General features: G+C 41.1%; 1 protein-coding gene across 4 annotated transcripts in view; it reads left to right on the top strand.

Moving 5' to 3' along the window:
* Positions 1-18831, top strand: part of ptpro (protein tyrosine phosphatase receptor type O) — a 163716-nt gene extending 144885 nt beyond the window's left edge. For all 4 annotated transcript variants that reach the window (XM_048554218.2, XM_059654670.1, XM_048554219.2 and 1 more), the window contains 7 exons: positions 1614-1690; positions 3565-3699; positions 4939-5085; positions 8904-9058; positions 15795-15930; positions 16576-16696; positions 17241-18831. In XM_048554218.2, the coding sequence (XP_048410175.1) occupies positions 1614-1690; positions 3565-3699; positions 4939-5085; positions 8904-9058; positions 15795-15930; positions 16576-16686 (761 nt within the window). In that variant the 3' untranslated portion in view covers positions 16687-16696; positions 17241-18831. The remainder of the gene's footprint in view (positions 1-1613; positions 1691-3564; positions 3700-4938; positions 5086-8903; positions 9059-15794; positions 15931-16575; positions 16697-17240) is intronic.
* Positions 18832-21329: the final 2498 nt, after the last annotated feature.

Here is a 21329-nt window from a genome sequence, read left to right on the forward strand (position 1 = left end):
GTATAATTGCTCAGTGAATATGATTCTGGGGAACCAGAAAGACCAGAACAGCTATTTCAAGTCCTGCGTATTCATCTCCAGGAAGTCCTCAATTAAAGGTCCCTTAGCAACCAAGGCTAATACTGTAGTAACAGTAGGGACTTCCTTGTCACAAAGAATTAATATTTTCTTAGAAGCTGGCTTGTTAAGTCTACTCAAGGATGAGATAAACTGATTTTAGACCAAAGGGACATAGATGGAATTGAGGATTATCATATTAACAATGATCTCATTGATTGGCAGAGCAGACTTGATGGGCTGAATGGCCTACATTTTATGGTTTATTTTGTTCTACCTTCTAAGTTTAAACTATTTTACATCATTTAATTTCACCACTGGTAAACAAAATAACTTTTAAAATAAGTTGACATTAGCTACTTTAAAATTTTCTTTCACATTTTTTGAAGTGTCTCCTACATCAGTGATCCTCCTGCCTGATATGGCTTCTCTGCACTGCAAGGATCTCTCCTCATTCCTTCAACCTTCATTTAAATTTTTCCTCATTCAATGATCTCTGATGTGTGGCAGCTTCTTCATGCCCCAACTCGCCCTCTTGCTGGTTTGTTCTCCTGGTCATGCATTCCCTCCCAAGGTCTAGATGCCATCTGAAGCTGGAACTTCTAACCAGTGGCATTCATACTTCTATAAAATAGACACACTGCCTCGTTGAAAGGACATGAGTTTTTAAATGCTTTCCATTTGCTGGTTCCTTCTCTTGAATGTTTACTGCGAGAAGAGCAGGAACAGCTTTGAAAGTCACTTTTAAGAAACATGTGGATTGTAAAAAGCTGCAGTAGTTCTGCACCGTTGGGACATGCATTTCTATTACGTGGCGTTTGAGATTTAAATTGAATCTGAATCTTGAATAGGAACACAAATGCAGCAGAGGGGAGTGGCCACAACTTGGGGAAGGAGTCGGCAACTCAAAGATCAGAAAGGCCATGCAGGAGACACCATTAAGATTAATCTCAAACGTATGAGCAAGGAGCAAAAGAAGACTACTCTGCCCCTTGAGCTGCTGTCCCAATCACTAATATCACAGTTGAAGTGATTATGAATCCTGTAACTTTCTACAAAATTCCAGGTCCCATCCAATTACTGACACTAAAGTGAAAGACTAAATGAGCCAACTTCATACTCCATTAAGGCTTCGTTTAAATGGTCATCCATTCAAAGCTCCTGACCTTCACTGTAAGAATACCTTAAGCTGAAAAGCCAGTGCAGTCAGAATGCTATATTTTGTTTGATCGAGAGAACATTGGCAACCAAAAAAGTCCCTTTGACTTTCTGTAAAAGTAAATTGCCAAGAAAAAAATTGACTATTAATGAGGGTCCAGTTTCTGGCGTCCTAATCTGCAGTTGCATTTCAAAAAAATACCTGTCCCTTGGCATTCAGCATTTGTTATTATCCCTACCACAGCAACCTAAATGGAGCAAATATTCCTGTCAACTTTAGAATTCATTAAGCTGAGATATGCTTTTTAACATGTTACTATTCCTTTCAAACATGGTTGCGACACTGGAGATTACTTAAAAATGTGTAATGTCTTCATTGAATGCCACTGTCTTGACAGATGACTTCAGCCGGGTGAAATTAAGATCTCTGCACAGTGAAGAGGGCTCAGACTACATCAATGCTAACTACATCCCTGTAAGTAATTGGTATGGTACAGAAGTCTTTAATCGTTCTTTTCTGGTCTTCAGTGAGTTCAGTTAGAGAGAACTTAGTTCATTAAGGTGTCGTTGACATGACATTCCATGCCTTAATCACACTGTTGTTGCTATCTAGACCTTAGGCTATCAAAGCCGTAAGCTCTGGGCCTTTCCCTGAAACTTTCCATCTCACTGTCTCCTTAAAATGTTCTTTCAAGCTGATCTCTTTGATCATCCACCATCTCATGTCTTTGGAGAATGTCTGTTAACGTCCCGAACAGAGCATCAGTCTGTTTTCGAAGTTTGATGTACCATGGCAGCACAGTGGCTCAGTGTTTAGTACTGTTGTCCGACTAATGCCAGGGACCCAGGTTCAATTCCAGCCTCCAGTGACTGTCTGGGTGGGTTTTCTTCCACATTCCAAAGACATTAGGTGGATTGACCATGCTAAATTACCTGTATTGATCAGAGATGTGCAGGTTAGATGGATTAGCCATGGGAAGTAGGGGGTTGACTCTGGGTGGGATACTCTTCAGAGAGTTAGGGTGCACTTGTTAGACCAAATGGCCTGTTTTCACATCATTGGGATTCACTGTAGGATGCCGTCTCAGTATTTTTGGAGCAGATTACAAACAAGTCACCCCTCACAATTACTGTAAATGCTTTGTAACTTAATGGCCATTTGGTATATTTATATACATAAATTTTGATTATCCTTTAACAGTTTCAGTGCAGTAAAGTACTGGAATTAATTTTTAAACATGAGCTGAATCATTCACCTGATTGAGGATTGATGCCAAAATATTCAATTCAGCTGCCTACTTCTCCAATTTGAGCGGTAAACTGATGTACGTTACAATACACGTCCTTATCAAGTTATTTGATCGATTCCTCATTCTATGGGACTAGTTTTGCAACTTAATTCTGCTTTTTTAAAATGACTTGATTGTAAATTTCTCTTGCTTTCTTTAAGTTCCTCCTGACTAGCTGACGGCTCTTTGTTGGGATATGATGCTGTGACTCTCTGGTGCAATCCAGTAGCCACTTGCCACGTGTGAGCCTTCATAAGTGTCATTAGGCTAATGTAACCATTTGCCTCCAACAGGAATTGGAGGATTATGATCAAAAGTACAGATGACAGCTGATGTTATTTTCTCCTTTTCGGAAGAGCACTACCATCAAGTATAATGGTTCTGTAATAACTCAGTTACCATTTGTTAACTCAAAAAGGAGAAACCTTTAGACATTTTTGTTTGGTCACGGTGATGAATTAATTTGCAATAACTACATCATTCCAAGGATCTGGGCAGCAGATACATGGGAATACCTACCATCTGCAAGATCCCCTCCAGGCCCCTCACCATTGTGACTTGGAAATAAATTGCCACTCCTTCACAGTCGCTAGGTCAAGATTCTGGAATCTGTCCCTGAGGGCATCATGGGTCAACCTACAGCACATGGCCTGCAACGGTTCCAGAAGGCAGCTCACCATCACTTTTGCAAGGGCAACTGGGGACGGGTAATAAAATGGTGGCCAGTCAGCAAAGTCCTTGACCCATGCGTAAAAATAAAGTTTTAGTGGGGTCATTCTGAAATGGGAGAGTGAAGAGGAACTACCTCTCCCTGTCGCAAAACTGTTTATAAAAGATTCTGTCTGACGGATGAGTTTAACCAGAAGTGGATTCTTCTGAGATGACCAGCTAAAAGACTTGAAGTACAGAGAATGGAATGTTCTGCTGACTGTTGGGGGTACTGTAGAATGGATAACATATACAATGTTTCAGGATCCTCATAATGGCCATACTTTTGATCTTTAACATTGTTACCCATAGTTTTTGGACTCGAGGAAAACTGTGCTTTAATTTTCCACAGGGCTTTAACTGTGCACATGAATACATTGCAACGCAAGGACCCTTGCCAGAGACAAGAAATGATTTTTGGAAAATGATAATGCAGCAGAAGTCATGTATCATCGTTATGCTCACACAGTGTACTGAGAGGAGACGGGCAAGTAACTGTTGAATAAACTAACACCAACCATAGTTTTAATGGTCTGGTCCACTTACAATCATCACTCTCGCCATCAAAATTGATGTAAAGTTTTTATTAAAACATTCACTGCTACCCTGTCTTTATAATAGTTACACATTGTCACTTCATACTACCAATTCTGGGTACTAACCAGCGTATGTAGTCCGCAGTTGCTGAAATATTGATTTCCTAATCACTCTCCACAGAGTGTTGGGGAGGAGAGGCTCGTCTTGGTATTTTATCTCTGGCTAACTCTTGCGCACCCATTATTCATGTCCTAGCTGGCCGATGTTGGTTGATTACTATGATGCTTGAAGTTTTAAATGTTCATCTTTAAATGGTGCAGCACAGTGGCTGTGGTTAGCACTGCTACGTCTCAGTGCCAGGAAGACAGGTTCAATCCCAGCCTCAGGTGACTGTGTGGAATTTGCACATTCTCTGTGTGTGTGGGGGTTTCCTCCGGGTTCCTCCCACAGTCCAAAGATGCGCAGGTTAAGTGGATTGGCCATGTTAAATTGCCCATAGGGTTCAGTGATGAATACATTAGGTGGGGTGTTCTGAGGGTCAGTGTGGACTTATTGGGCCAAAGGGCCTGTTTCCATACTGTAGGGATTCTAAATCCCTCCATAAATTTGAATATTTATAAATTTACAATAACTCTCAAACTTATCTAGAAACAATATATGGCCCACCTTGAGCTATTCAAGGTAACACAATACCCACACGTCAACTCCACTTTCGCACTTTATCCTGTATCCGTTAATGGCCAAAAATGTATTGATCTCAACTGTGAATGCACCCATGGGGGAAGAGAATTCTGAAGATTCACAGCCCTTTAACTGAAGTTTCTTCTTATCCCATTCCTAAATGCTTCCTTCTGGTTTTAGAACCTTCAGGCAGGGAACCAGAAACTAAACTGGCTGAAAGTTCTCAATGTTTCAGTGCAAACTCGTCATTCTTCTAAACTCCAGAGATTGTAAGCTCCATTCTATTCAATCTTGTGAACCTGCTTGAAAATAACTGTGTCCTTCCTTAGGTAAATAGACCACAACCCACAGGTTACTGCAGATGTGGGTTTAACACAGCCATGACAGTAAGATTCTGAAACAGATTGTTATACTCCAGCCTTTTGCAGTAAAGGATTAAATGCCATTTTGGCAAACATATTACATACATGAATGAAAAAATTGATTGAAGAACTGATCTTGTTTGCAGGTAAAATGTGACCATTATTGGCCTTTTAATGAACAGCCTGTTGGTTACGGAGACATCACTGTTGAAATGGTCTTTGAATCAGAGCACGCGGGTCAGTCAGAGGAGACTCAGTCTGAATGGATCATCAGGGAATTCAACGTCAGCTACGTAAGTTGTTCAGCTTTGACTTGCATGTAAATCCTTTCTTCTGTCAGTACAATGGTCAAATTTGATTCAAATAAATGGTTGTTCACCCCCTTCCAAGGAATATGGACAGCAATGTTGTTAAAGTAGGAGTGGAGCTGCTATTATACTCTTTGAAACTTGATTTGTGCCACTTTAGCTCAAATTAGCAAAGACAGCAGCGGGAGCATTTCATTGGCCTCCGGTGCCCTTGGGTTAGATAGGATTGGTGTTTTACCCCAGCAAGCATAAACACTACAATTAAGAAAATGAGGAGACTACTGACAGATTAATATAGCTTCAAGAAAAGAAATATAGAGAGGCTACAAGATGGTGTGTCCAAACCAGATTTGTATCACTGGATCAGTGATAATGGGAACTGCAGATGCTGGAGAATCCAAGATAATAAAGTGTGGAGCTGGATGAATACTGCAGGCCAAGCAGCATCTCAGGAGCACAAAAGCTGACGTTTCGGGCCTAGACCCTTCATCAGAGATTCTCTGATGAAGGGTCTAGGCCCGAAACGTCAGCTTTTGTGCTCCCGAGATGCTGCTGGGCCTGTTGTGCTCATCCAGCCTCACATTTTATTATCTTGTATCACTGGATGACAGCTTTTTCATGCTGAGTGACCACTGATTAGCAGAGAACAAAAGTGCTCCTGTGGAACTCAGACCCTGGCTCAGCAGCTTTTCTGATTATAATTATTTTATATTGCAATTCCAGTTACCTAATTGTGCATAAGAGGCCATAGATCTAAAATCATTATTCATGCTTAACTTTTACTCCCTCCTCTATATTTTTTAACTAAATTAATTAAAAATATCTGTTAGCAGCTCCATCACCACATTTTCCCCTTCGATGCTCCCCAATGATCCAATGATGGGGAACACATCCAATGACAGATCTGGTGCTAGTTCCAATCAGTTTTATAGGAATCTGCTTTTTCAAATGCGGTGGTTGATCAGATGTCCAAGCAAATGTGGACAGAATCCTGTGAAAAATGATCTACACATAAGTGATGAAACAATTTGTAGCTGTTGCAGGGTGCAAGACATTTTTTCACCTCATCTTTGACTGTAAAATATTCACCAAGCTTATGACTTCTTTCATCTTAAAGCCTCACATCCAGTTATAGAATAGTCACCGAACAAGTTCCATTTTTTAGAGATAATGGGAACTGCAGATGCTGGAGAATTCCAAGATAATAAAATGTGAGGCTGGATGAACACAGCAGGCCAAGCAGCATCTCAGGAGCACAAAAGCTGACGTTTCGGGCCTAGACCCTTCATCAGAGAGGGGGATGGGGGGAGGGAACTGGAATAAATAGGGAGAGAGGGGGAGGCGGACCGAAGATGGAGAGTAAAGAAGATAGGTGGAGAGAGTGTAGGTGGGGAGGTAGGGAGGGGATAGGTCAGTCCAGGGAAGACGGACAGGTCAAGGAGGTGGGATGAGGTTAGTAGGTAGCGGGGGGTGCGGCTTGGGGTGGGAGGAAGGGATGGGTGAGAGGAAGAACCGGTTAGGGAGGCAGAGACAAGTTGGACTGGTTTTGGGATGCAGTGGGTGGGGGGGGAAGAGCTGGGCTGGTTGTGTGGTGCAGTGGGGGGAGGGGACGAACTGGGCTGGTTGAGGGATGCAGTAGGGGAAGGGGAGATTTTGAAACTGGTGAAGTCCACATTGATACCATATGGCTGCAGGGTTCCCAGGCGGAATATGAGTTGCTGTTCCTGCAACCTTCGGGTGGCATCATTGTGGCAGTGCAGGAGGCCCATGATGGACATGTCATCAAGAGAATGGGAGGGGGAGTGGAAATGGTTTGCGACTGGGAGGTGCAGTTGTTTTTTGCGAACTGAGTGGAGGTGTTCTGCAAAGCGGTCCCCAAGCCTCCGCTTGGTTTCCCCAATGTAGAGAAAGCCGCACCGGGTACAGTGGATGCAGTATACCACATTGGTAGATGTGCAGGTGAACCTCTGCTTGATGTGGAATGTCATCTTGGGGCCTGGGATGGGGGTGAGGGAGGAGGTGTGGGGACAAGTGTAGCATTTCCTGCGGTTGCAGGGGAAGGTGCCGGGTGTGGTGGGGTTGGAGGGCAGTGTGGAGCGAACAAGGGAGTCACGGAGAGAGTGGTCTCTCCGGAAAGCAGACAGGGGAGGGGATGGAAAAATGTCTTGGGTGGTGGGGTCGGATTGTAAATGGCGGAAGTGTCGGAGGATAATGCGTTGTATCCGGAGGTTGGTAGGGTGGTGTGTGAGAACGAGGGGGATCCTCTTGGGGCGGTTGTGGCGGGGGCGGGGTGTGAGGGATGTGTCGCGGGAAATGCGGTCAAGGGTGTTCTCGATCACCGTGGGGGGAAAGTTGCGGTCCTTAAAGAACTTGGACATCTGGGATGTGCGGGAGTGGAATGTCTTGTCGTGGGAGCAGATGCGGCGGAGGCGGAGGAATTGGGAATAGGGGATGGAATTTTTGCAGGAGGGTGGGTGGGAGGAGGTGTATTCTAGGTAGCTGTGGGAGTCGGTGGGCTTGAAGTGGACATCAGTTACAAGCTGGTTGCCTGAGATGGAGACTGAGAGGTCCAGGAAGGTGAGGGATGTGCTGGAGATGGCCCAGGTGAACTGAAGGTTGGGGTGGAAGGTGTTGGTGAAGTGGATGAACTGTTCGAGCTCCTCTGGGGAGCAAGAGGCGGCGCCGATACAGTCATCAATGTACCGGAGGAAGAGGTGGGGTTTGGGGCCTGTGTAGGTGCGGAAGAGGGACTGTTCCACGTAACCTACAAAGAGGCAGGCATAGCTGGGGTCCACGTAACCTACAAAGATTTAAACTGCTTCAAGAATTACAGCCCTTCCTCAGATATTCCGTATTTCTACATTGGCTCCTCATTTTTGGATGACTAGACAGTGACGTGCTTTAGGTTAGACTTTGTCACATGTTACAATACAAGAGTACAGGGGAAATTTTTTTAATAATGGCACTGTTTTAGGTACAAAGTAGTAAGAGAAAGTGAAAATTTTGAGTATTACCTTCACAGAATAAATAGAAAGATAAAGAAGGTGGTAACAGTTAACATTAAAGTAGAAACAATAAGGACTTAGGCCTTTGAGTCCTCAGCTGCCTGTTCTTGATGCCGCTGCCCCAGATGCTGGGGGTCACTCTGATCACTCGCTCCTCCTGCATTGGACTGTGATGCCATTGCTGCTGAAGCTGCCATCTCCCCCTACTGCCCCCAGACCATGCCCAGGCAGGACCCACTTGAAGCCACATGCCCCTTCCCCGAGACTGGGAAGAAATACCAAGAGGCAAAAAAAGCAAACAAGGAGAACAGTGGACAAGCGTCCTACTCCACCGATACCTTGGATGATTTTTTGTTTTCTTCATTGTGCATTCTAAAGGAGAACTTTGTTATATTCATTCTTGATGTGGGTATTTACTGCCCATCAAGTTAGATCCAGACCACACCAGGTAAGAATGGCAGGTTTCCTTCCCTAAAGGGAATTAATGAACAAGTCGGTTTTTCAATAACTGACCGCAGTTACAATGTTGGCATTACGCAAGCCTTTTATTGAATTTCACCGTCTGCCATGGGGTGGGATTCAAACCCATTAGTCTGTGGCTCTGGATTACTAGTCTGGTGACTTTATCACTGTGTTACCACTTCCCCCGTATTACATTAACCAAATAGTCTTCCTGCTCTCTCCCAAGGTTAGGATGAAAAATACAGCCAGCAGTCATTCCGAACTCAATATAACCTGCTTCAGTTTAATTTGTCCAGTTTATCATCATAGATTTCCTCCTATATTTCCTCTTCACAGGCAGATGAAAGTCAGAGAGTAATTCACTATAATTACATGGCATGGCCAGATCATGGTGTGCCCGGTGCCAATGCAACAGAGAGCATCTTACAGTTTGTACAATTGGTGAGGCAAGAGACAAGGGAGAGACCAGGCCCAATAGTTGTGCACTGCAGGTGAGTCTAATATCTCAAATACCCAAGTTTACTGTGTTATTTTGTGCAGTTATTAGATTTTGAAAATATATTTACCTCAATTTACCCAATCAAAATATCAAGTTGATTCAATTGAGTCAATTTCTCCTCGAATACTGCAATGTATCACAATGTCCAAGTAGTGAATTGAGGGTGTGAGTGAAAAGGCTCTCTGCCGATAATGCAATTTTACCTCAAATAAAACTTAACTGATTTATGATGTAAATAAAGTATAACAGTGATGTGTATACCTCATGCATTACTTAATGTGTGTTTTTACATTGTTCTATTCAGAATAGAACAAAGAACGATACAGCACAGGATCAGGCCCTTTGGCCCTCCAAGCCTGTGATGACACATTTTGTCCTTCCATATTAAAACTGTCTTCACTTAGAGGATCTGTATCCCTCTATTCCCTTCCTTATTCATGTATTCACCCAGGTCCTCCTTGAATGCTGCTATTGTGTCTGCTTCCACCACCTCCGCCGACAGCATCTTCCAGGCATTTATCACTGTAAAAAATGTGCCTTGCACATCTCCTTTAAAACTTACCCCTACTGCACATTGAACCTGTGTCCCCTAGTAATTGACCCCTCCACCCTGGGGAAAAAGCCCTCATACTTTCTATTCTGTGCATGCCATTCACAATCTTACAAACTTCTATCAGGTCACCCCTCAACCTTGTGCATTCCAACCTCTGTTCCTAGCTAAAAATCCCCCATATCAAGCAACATCCTGGTAAACCCTTTCTGTACCCTCTCTAAAGCATCTACACCCTTCTGGTAGTATGATGACCAGAACTGTAGACAATATTCCAAGCATGGCTTAACTCAAGTTGTATAAAGCTGCAGCACAACTTGCCTATCCTTATACTCAATGCTCCTTCCAATGATGGCAAGCATGCCATAAGCATTTTTTACTACCTTATCTACCTGCACTGCCACCTTCAGCGATCTGTGGGCCTGCAAAAAAAAGATATTTGACTAAATCAGCACACTCCTTCTCCCATAGATGCCAGATAGTAAAAAGGTTACTGTATGATAAAATGGCCTTACTTATGCTTCAGTGCTGGTTCAATGGAAGAAACACATCTAAAATTCAGAAGTGGCAATGCATTACTACTTCAAGCAATTGTTCCAATTTTCACTCTCAATTTTTCTTTAAATTTTAAGGAAAAAGTGGTAGAGGAGAGAATGGATTGTGCTCATCCAAATTAAATTAAAATGGAGATAACGGGAACTGCAGATGCTGGAGAATCCGAGATAACAAAGTGTGGAGCTGGATGAACACAGCAGGCCAAGCAGCATCTTAAGATGCTGCTTGGCCTGCTGTGTTCATCCAGCTCCACACTTTGTTATTTTAAATTGAAATTGAATAGCGTTTCACATATTTAACTTTGAACCCCTCCCCTCCCCCTCAGTTACTTTTCTTACAATACAGATTGGTTGCATTCTGAGTAGAGTGTCATGGGTTAAACTAAATTATTCAAGTGAGCAAAAGAAATTCCACATGCTATTCAAAGCAGAACTGGGAGTTGTCCCAGTGTCCTATTCAATATTCATTCCTCAGACAATAGTATAAAGATTCCATTTATAGTCCATTCATTTTACTATCTATATGATTGTGTTGCATCTAATTTAGTTATCTCTTTATATACACAATAATAATGATTAGAGCTCACTACTTGATGTATTGAAGAGGAAGTGAAATATACAAAAATGCTCGTATCCTTCCTTTCATCCTTGCAAGGCAGAATTTTATATCGCAGGAAAAGGTCATTTCACTCACTGTGCCAGTGACAGCTTTCCGAAAGAATTTTATACTTAATCCTAGTATTGCCTCTTCTCTATATGAAAAGCAATTTAACAGAAATGTTTTTACACCTCCCTTTTAATGAGTTGCATTCTGCTTCTAGTCATAAATTACATTTCCTAACACTTTTGGGTTTAACATTTTTCTTGAACTGTCCTTCATTATTTTAAATGAAAAATGCATTAGTTTTGGGGAAAATGGGCTTTCATCCTGAACATTTGATGTCCTTAATAACTCTATATTGAAAGTCAATTTTATTTTCCTCTCAGTTACAGAGTCTGGTCCTAATCCCGGGCTTTGATTAAGGCTACACTAAGCTGCTCCAAAAAGACATTTCATAGATATTCCACAAATTCCTCTTCTTGCAATCCACTACCAACCTGATTTTCCCAGTCCACCTGCATTTTGAAATTTCCCATGATCACCGTAACTTTGCCATTTTTACACCAGGACATAAAAAAGGCATGCATCTTGCGCCCTAACTCCTGTTTGGAGACCTGTACACAGTTCCAACTACGGTTTTTTTTTCACCTCTGCGGTCCCTCAACTCTACCCACACAGATTCTACACCATCTGCCGCAACTGCCTGTCTTACAACTGATTTAATTTCATTTCTTACTAACATGGCAAACCCACCCCCTCTGCTTACCTGCCTAACTTTTTGATAAATTGTATATCTTCTGAAATTCTGCTCCTAAGCCTGATCCCCTTACAGCCAGGTCTCCATGATGCCCACTAGGTCATATCTGCCAATTTCGATCTGCAACACAAGCTCCTTTACCTTCTTTCTTATACTGTGTGCATTCAGATATAACGCCTTCAGGTCTGCATTAACCGTCCCTCTTCTCATCGTCATTCATTTATCCGGTGTGCTTGAAGTTTACTTCCTAACCCTTTCTAAACATTGTCCTATTTCTGTCTGCGCTGGAGACTTGAATAACCTCTGAGTCTCCCTTTCCTGTCACTTTTTTCACACAGTGGAATCTGCCCCTATAGATGTCAGTCTGTTGTTTTGTTCCCCCTTCTCCCACTTTCTAGTTTAAAGTCCTGTTGACCAGCCTATTTACCCCTCTCGCTAGAACATTGGTTCCCAGCTCAGTTCAGGTGGAGACCACCCCAAAGGTACAGATCCATCCTGGACCCGAAACGGTAACTCGTACTGCTGCCAGACCTGCTGAGCTTTTCCAGTAACTTGGTTCTTTTTCCTCTTGTTCCAATATCAATGCCAGTGCCCCATGAAAAGGAACCCCTCTTTTCTATTTAGCCACGTGTTTACTTCTCTTATTTTCGTGTTCTGATGTCAATTTACACATAGCTGAGGCAGTAATCTGGAGATTGTGACCCTTGAGACCTACTCTTTAGTTTGGTTCCTAGTTCCTAATAATCCCTGAACAATTCCTCTTTCCTAGTCTTGGCTATGTTGTTTGTTCTGATGTGGACTACAACACGTGTATCCTCCCCTCCCTCTCCAATATCCTTTCATTTCAGCCAGAGATATCCCTTATGCTGCCCTGGCACTGGGCAGGCAACAGTCCATGCAGGACTCTCTATTCTCCTGATTATAGAAGCCCCCACAACTACCACTTGTCTTTTTGCTTCCCCCCTCTTGAATGGCCTCCCATGCAACAGTGCAGTGGTCAGTCTTGATAAAGAAGGAACCCTTAGACAGTGATCATAATATAACTGAATTTACTCTGCAATTTGCTAGAATTCTTGGAGCAGCCTAGACCAAGGAGAACCAATGGATGTTATCTACCTGGACGTCAAGAAAGCCTTTGACAAGGTGCCATACAGGAGGCTGCTGACTACGATAAGGGCATATGGTGTTAGAGGCAAAGTAGATTGCTGGCTGCCAGAGAGCGGGGTTAAAAGGGTCTTTCTCAGGATGGTAGCCAGTGACCAGTGGTGTTCCACAACGGTCGGTGTTGGGACCACAACTTTTCACTTTATATATTAATGATCTAGACGAAGGAACTGAGGGCATTCTGGCTACGTTTGCAGACAGTACAAACATAGGTGGAGGCACAAGTAGGATTGAGAATGCAGGAAGGCTGCAGAAGGATTTGGACAGTTACGAGAGTAAACAAAGAAGTGCTAGATGAAGTACAATGTAGGGAAGTGTGAGGTCATGCACTTTGGTCAGAAGAATAGAGGTATGGACTACTTTCTAAATAGGGAGAAAATTCAGAAGTCTGAAGTAGAAAGAGACTTGGGAGTTCCAGTCAAGGTAAACTTGCACATTGAGTCAGTAGTTAGGAAGGCAAATGCAACTTTGGAATTTATTTTAAGAGGACTAGAATATAAAAGCAGGGATGTACAGCCGAGGTTCTGTAAGGCTCTGGTCAGGCCACATTTGGAGTATTCAGTGCAGCTTTGGGCTTCATATTTCAGAAAAGATGAACTGGCCTTGGAGTGGGTTCAGAGGAGGTTGACAAGAATGGTCTCAGGATTGGAAAGCTTAACATATAGGGAAAGTTTGAGAACTCTGGGTTTCTACTTGATGGAGTTCAGAAGGATGAGGATGTATGATTGAAATTTATAGAATACTGTAAAGTCCTGGATAGTGTGGATGTGGAGATGTTGTTCCTGCTAATAGGAGAGACTTGGATCCCAAGTGCAACCTCAGGATGATAGAGCAACCCTTTAAAAGCTGAGATAAGGAGAAACTTTAGTCAGAGCGTGGTGAATCTTTGGAATTCATTACCACCAGAACGCTGTGGAGACCAGGCCATTCCGTATATTTAAGACAGTGATAGATAGGTTATTGACTGCCATGGGGATCAAGAGCTATGGGGGGGGGGGAAGCAAGTGGGAGAACAGGGTTGAGGAACTTATCAGCCATGACTGAATGGCGGAGCAAACACGATGGGCTGAGTGGCCACATTTCTGCTCCTTTGTCTTGTGGTGTTCCTTTAAAAGATTGGAGAGGTGACCTGCTCTGGGTGCATTTCTCACATGCTTGAACCATACTGTCAGGTATATTCCAGCTTTGATTGCTTGGAATTTTGCACATGAATTCATTTTGAATATTCTTCCTTACATCATCTTAAGTAGAGACTGAAAAGATCCCAATCAGGTATCTGAACTGTACCATAAAATGCCAGCCCACAGGTTGGAAAGAAAAAAGATAAGCTTGAAAATGTACTCAAATCATAATAACAAGCCCTGCATCAGTGCAATATTTAGCATACCATAAGATATAAGAACCAGGCAGCATGGTGGCTCGGTAGTTAGCACTGCAGCCTCACAGCACCAGGGACCTGGATTCGATTCCAGCCTCGGGCAACTGTCTGTGTGGAGTTTGCACATTCTCCCAGTGTCTGCGTGGGTTTCCTTCGGGTGCTCCGGTTTCCTCCCACTGTCAGAAGATGTGCAAGTGAGTTGGATTGGCCGTGCTAAATTGCCCATAGTGTTTAGGGGGATGGGTCTGGGTCTGGGTGGGATGCTTCAAGGGGCGGTGTGGACTTGTTGGGGCAAATCTTGAGAATTAGTCCATTCAGCCCATCGACTCTGTTGCAATGATTTGGACTTGCCCTCTGCAACAATGAATTTCACAGATTCACCACCCTCTGGCTGAAGATATGCCTTCTCATATCAGTTCTAAATGGCTGCTATTTCACAGAGGTTGCGCACCGAATCCTAGTCTCTCCTACTAGCAGGAACAACATCGCCACATCAACTCTATCTTGTACTTGCAGTATTCTACAAATTTCAATCATACCACCCCTCAGCCTTCTAAACTCTGAGTACAGACCCTTCACCCCCAGTATCATTCTTGTAAACCTCCTCCAGACACCTTTAACACCAGCACATCTTCCCTTAGATACAAGGCACAGGGCTGCTCACAATATTCCAAATGCGGCCTCAGCTGTACATCTCTGCCCTTGTATTCTAGCCCTCTTGAAATGAATGCCGACATTGCATTTGCTACCTAAACTGCCAAGTGAACAGATAGAGAATCCCAAATTTGGACTTCCAAGTCATCGTCAGTAAATAGTCTAGGCCTCCTCTCACTAACATGTACAACCTTACGCAAGCATTTATAAATATTTGAAAATATATTTCCTGTGGCCATCCCCGTTGAAACACAATACGGAAAATGTTCTAGTTCAAATAATTGTCTGATCCTGTAAGCACAAATTTAAATTAGTTTAACTTTACAACATTACTGACCTTTAAGATCAATAAATAGAGAGCACAACTGCCTGTAGATTAAATTTATGGCAGCATGTACTAACTACAAGATATCCAATAACTAACCGTGGTTAATAACACTGAATGTTGACAATAGCTTTTATTTTCTCCTTTTACCATATGGAATCTCTTATCCCTGAAGAGCATCATCAGTTCTGTGGAACTGCTTTGAATTAATTGCACCTTCCTGCTCTCTTTCACTATCCCAGTATAATTATCCTTTGCACGTTATAGGCGATGCCCTGTTCAAAAAGTTATAAAATCATTTCCCACCACTCTTCCAAAATTCAAAATCATAATATCTGTATAACAAAATGCAATTTTGCCCTGGATTTTTTTTTCAGCAGTTATCCAAAATGTTTCATCTGGCTGCTGAATCTCCTGTATCTAACAAACAATTTTTCCATATCCACTTTGCCTAAAAAAGCAAATAATTTTGTGTTTCATTCAAAACCCTATTAATGCTCACAACGCCAATCACTCCATGTTTGGATACTAATGTGATAAATGTCCTCCACAAGACCTTGACATCCTTTGTAAGAACAGTACCAATTGAAGAAATGCATGTGTCATTACAAATCTATTTGCTGTAATGAGAACTTCTTTCATAGCCCTATTGTAGTAACCCATCGATTTATTTAAGACTGCAGACAAAGTGAGATCTCTTTTTAAAAATAATAATTTAACACAAATGTACTTCTGACTCGTTTAGTGCTGGTGTAGGAAGAACAGGAACCTTCATAGCTCTTGACCGCCTCATGCAGCGTATCCAGGAGCACGAGTACGTGGATATCCTGGGCCTGGTGACTGAGATGCGTACATACAGAACATCAATGGTTCAGACAGAGGTAGGGCAGAGATGTGTACAAATGGAGGGTTAGAGGGGATAGCAGAATTATTCTATTCTACCATTGTAGTTGCTTGTCTAGTCAGGCAAACCAGTTCAGATTTCAATTGGCTTGGTTTTTTTGGGATTTTACCTTCCTGTCCCTCCATGTAGGAAAATCTGCAACCTTTCTCAATGTTCTTCTGATGAAGTAATGTGATAATTTTTAATGTACTATTTTAAGGTTTTTTAAATGCTCTACAGATTGTGGAATTTATCTGGAAAAGTCATTACTGACTGGCAAGTTTAACATTGCATAATAAAATCTATAAAAACTGAGATGCATCAATTGTACAGCGTTTCAATGTCCAATGCAGTGGAGTAATAATGATCAGCTGCAAAGATGACTGTAATAAGCACAAATGAAGTCATGGAATTATCCTGACTTCCTAAAAAAAACACAGAACAACTATACGTATGTTGACTTAAGCTTCAAGAAAATAATAAGTAAAACTTCAATGTAACAAGCTTATTTTTTGGACTCACTACTTAATCTAGAAACTCAACAAACTGGAGCAAGGCCAAAACTGTTCTGACTGTCTGCAACAAGTTCATCTCTTTGCTCCAAGTTATGGTGATCTTACCCAGGATTTTTTTTTCCACCCAGGAACAATACATTTTCATTCATCGGTGTGTGCAGCTGATGTGGAAAAAGAGAAAGCAACACTACAGTAACAGTGACGTGATATATGAGAATTCTAGACCATCCCAGCTCTGAAGCCTGGAAGGTAAGAATTTTTATTATATGGAGGCAGTTTGTTATCTTACAGTGTAATGCTGGCTTGAAAAATTAGCATTTACAACAAATGGCCACCCTAAGGTGCCCCTCCCTGCAAACTCCAGTAACTCAATGCACATGACTTCTGTTGGATTTTCCTATTTTTGTGGGTGTTAATGTATTGGAAGCTATGTTTTGTGCTGTTGCCTCATTGAAGGCAAATCTTTAACATTAGTATTTGTTCATGTAAGTAACCTGAATTCCATGGAATTTGATGGAACCTTCGATTTAATCTTTGGCTGTGGTTCCCAGGACTCCATGCTTAGCACCATAAAAAGTTGGAGTTTTGAACTTGCCTGCAACATGTGACACCATCAAATCTCAGTAACGAAGCATACAAATTCAAGTCATTCACTGCTAGTCCAAAAGGATTTTGATGCAATCCCTTAATATTAGCACCGACATCAAATCTGACCACAAGTCTCATGATTGAAATTGTTATAACCTCATCATTTTCTCTTTTCTCAAATTATATAATGTCCACTGTCTTTCAGATTCCAAACTTTACAGCACACTGCTTTATTTCTAAACTTCTGGTGTGTCCTGTGCTTGGCTCTAACCACAGAGGATCACTGCTAGCAACAGAGAGATGATAAAAGAACATTTATTAAAAAATGCTCTGGAACAATGCCTTAAAAGTACCTGTAGTGTCTTTGGACTGTTTCCACCAGAAAATTCAGCGTGGGACCAAATTCATCTGAAAAACAAGTGTTAAAATAGGTACAAGCAACAACTCCGTAAAGGAATAATTGAAGTGTATTGCATTCCACTGCTCATGTTCAGTTAACGCACCATGTTACACAGATAAACTTTCACTAAAAGTCTGCTTTCCTGGATTCATCTAGCCTTTCTTATACAAGCCAAAAAAAATCACTTTAAACTAAATGGTAAAAACTGTGAAGTGACTGAGGAATTCATGGAATTATTGTATTTATGCAATAAAGAACATTGCATCAGAGATTGGTGATTAAGAGGATTTATCTGGCACTGCAGATCCAAGACATATTCCTCAAAAATGCACATACTGTTAATTATAATTGATGTTGTGTAATGCATTGTGTCTTGACAGTTTCATTGTGTTGCAGATGAGGTAAAATTCACTGTTTTCATTTAGCAGTTATAACAATTATTTTTCCAACATCTACACACACTGCCTTTTTGGGTGCTGACTCTTCCTAGTTCTAAAAAGAACAATCATTGCCTGACTACACAAAATTGGAGCTTTAAATACAAGTGAAACAAGGGAGAAAAGAATGCTAACGTGAATTTAAGTCAGATTTAATCATGCAAAATATTTAAAGGTGCAAAGATGTTATTGTTTACCTAGCGAATTGTCACAGGAAATTAACTCCCCAGAAGTAAAAAATAGTTGAAGGCAAGATTCAACACAAGTGATTAAGAACCACATTTTTGTAGCAGAGAGCAAACCTGTTAATATAGTTACCAGATTAGAATTTCAATCATCAGTACTCGAGTACCAGTTGATTGGACTTGCTCCATTTTGAAATTTTTCTTAAAGTGCAAAATTGTGTGTGGTCATGCGTAAAAATCATAGGATGTTACCCCATAGCAAATCTCTAGCCGTAAACTATTGTGGTTCAGAAACAAGATATTTACAAATGCATCTTACCTTATAAAGAAATCCAAATTAAGTGGAACAACCAGATATTGCACAGCATGTGGTTGAGTTTTGACTAGATTCTATAACAGTACAATTTTTTTTTCTTAAGTTTTCAATGAGGCAGAAGAGACTAAGTCATTTGCATTGCCATACCTGTGACCTGTTGCTCAGCCCCAAACCAGAAATTACACCATCATACAGAAATACCAAATGCAACATGCCATTTCTGATGTTGTGTGCTTAAAATGAATATTCAGAAAAACATGCAGCACTTGTTCTGCTGTTTGTCACTTTTGTACCATTCATAAATCGTATTTGTACATTAAATCTTTGTATAATAGTTTCTCTAATTTATTTTTTTTGGGTGGCTTGCTGTAGTGTAGATTTTTCAGCTTTGAATTGTACCAGTATTTGGAATGCACCAATGTAAGAAACCCTCTCTGACAATAAATCATTAATTTGCATTGTCTTGTGACTTAATTTTACAAACCTGACCTGTGACCAATTGATGTTATTGGGAACTAATAAAAATCTTTGCCTTTGACAACTATAAGTTATTTCTGTCAATGTAGATAACAAGCTTCATGTTTCATAATATCCCAAATGAATGCAAAAGACATGATGGTAAGTTTCATTTTTAAAACTGCCAATTCTGAATTTGGAACATGCATTGGCACTATGAAACATTACAGCAATTCTGGACAATACTCTCCTCATTGTAAAACAATCCAAAATACTTCAGACATTTTATAGTACCAGAGTCTGGCATAACTCTGTCCAGTGAAGCATCCCATTTACAGGCAAATGAGCTAAACTCATGGGGAATTGAGTGGGACTGCCCTTGATATTGTGGCAGCATCTCAGGGTTACCTCAAAGAGCCCTAGCAAAACTAAAATATCCTTCACTGCTAACACCTAGTACAGAGGAAGAGGATTATGGTTGCCAGACTTCGATCACCTCAATCACAAGACATACCTTGAGGAAATGCTTTAGTAACATCCTAAGCCCAACCGTCCTCTCCATGATAAGGTAGAAGGTGGGCTGCATAATATTCAGCATCCTTCACACCAACTCCTTAAATAATGAAGTAGTTCATTTCTAAGTGCCAAGTGATACCCACCTTCAATTAGAGACAATCAATGGCATGACTATTCCTGAATTCCCAAATATCATCTTTGGGGTTACTATTGACCACTATATAAACACTGTGGAAAGATGAACAGGTCAAAGTCGAGGAAGTCTACAGCGGGCAAATCCCGACTGGAGTCCTCAAAGCCTGTCCGCCATCTACAAGATGCAAGTTGTAAGGCAATACTTCCCATTTGTCTGGAGGTAGCAGCTTTAACAACTCTGCAGAAATCCAACACCATCCAGGGCAAAGTAGCTACTTGACTGGCGCACCCACAATATCTTTTATATCTATTTCCTCCATCACCAATACTTGCAACAGGGTGTATCATCTAGAAGATGCACTGCAACGATTCACCAAGGCTCTTTTGACAGCATCTTCCATGCCAATGACACTCCCATCCAGAAAAACAAGGAGAGCAAGAAATTACAAGCACCTCCAAGTCACACACTGTCCTGACTTGAAACTATATTGCTGATCCTTCATTGTGACTGGGTCGAAAACCTGGAATTACCTGAGGGATAACCAGGGAAGGGCATTAATTTCTGGCGAAGCCATTAACATCCAATTCCATGAATAAATAAAACAAAAGGATAAATCATCATCAGCAATTCCCTACATTCCATCTAAAATTCTCAACATTAAAAATCTCCACTTGAAGCTCAATAGAAATGTAGTCATAATGACAGCTTCTCAGTCTTGGTGTTATCCATGTCCACCTTGCTTTCTGTGTCCTAAACCTAAAATCCTTTTATAATGTAAAAAGGACAAGATTATTCCTATTTTATCCTATATTCCTATTTCTAAACTCAAAATGCCTTGTTGGACTTCATCTGCTTAGGTTCATACACTCAGGCAATTATTTATTAGAACTTGTGTCTTTTCCATTAAGTGCATATTCCTTTTCTACTACTTTCCAGTCAAGGTGGAAAACCCATAGATAGTCCAATGGGCAAAATGTGATTTGGGAACTGTACCTGGGTTCACTAAACTTAGAAGTGATTTAAATGAAGACATAAAAAGTGTTGTAAAATCAAATTTGCTGACAACAAAGTCAGATTGCACTCTAAAGGAGTGGAGATTAAGTTACAGACATTGATAAAACTGAGATAGAGGTCAATGTAGGAAAGTGTAAATTCATCTACTCTAGATCCAAGATAGACATAACCATATTTTCCTAAACAAGAAGAAAAAGAATTTGGACGGTCCAAAACAAAAATCAAACTGGTAGATAAATACAAGAAATAATTTTTCAAAACTACTGGGATGTTAACTGTCATCTCAACAGGACTGAATATAAAGGATGGATTTTATCCTACAGTTACATAAAAGGTGCAATGAGACTGAACTTGAAGTACTGCATTCAACCAGGGCATCTAAGACAAGTGATGTTTGAGATGGAGGGGGCTGCAACACAGATTTAGCAAATTAAAAACATTTCAATTCCTTCAGTTGAAGCATCCAACAGAGAACTGGATGATGATTCAGATAGAAAGATTGTGCAGGGATCTGGGGGAAAAGGCACAAAATTGACGCTAGACAATAGGATTGGTGCACAAAGACAGGCCAAAAAGCCTACTGCTTTGCCATAAAATTTTGAAATAACATGAAAAACATCAAGTTTGATAATAGCTTGCATAACCTAGGTTCGCATTCCCTCAAGTATAGGTGAAAACATGAATAAAAGATTTAATATGACAAAAGGAACAATTTCTTCTAAAAAAAGTAACTTGAAACAAAACTCAAGTTAGGCTGTCCTGAGTTTCTGCTGGAAAGCTTCTTTCTAAAAAAAAACTACCTACTACAAAGCAGTGGAAATCTGGAATAATTAA

Source organism: Stegostoma tigrinum, chromosome 25 (assembly GCF_030684315.1).
Source record: "Stegostoma tigrinum isolate sSteTig4 chromosome 25, sSteTig4.hap1, whole genome shotgun sequence".
Lineage (NCBI taxonomy): Eukaryota > Metazoa > Chordata > Chondrichthyes > Orectolobiformes > Stegostomatidae > Stegostoma > Stegostoma tigrinum.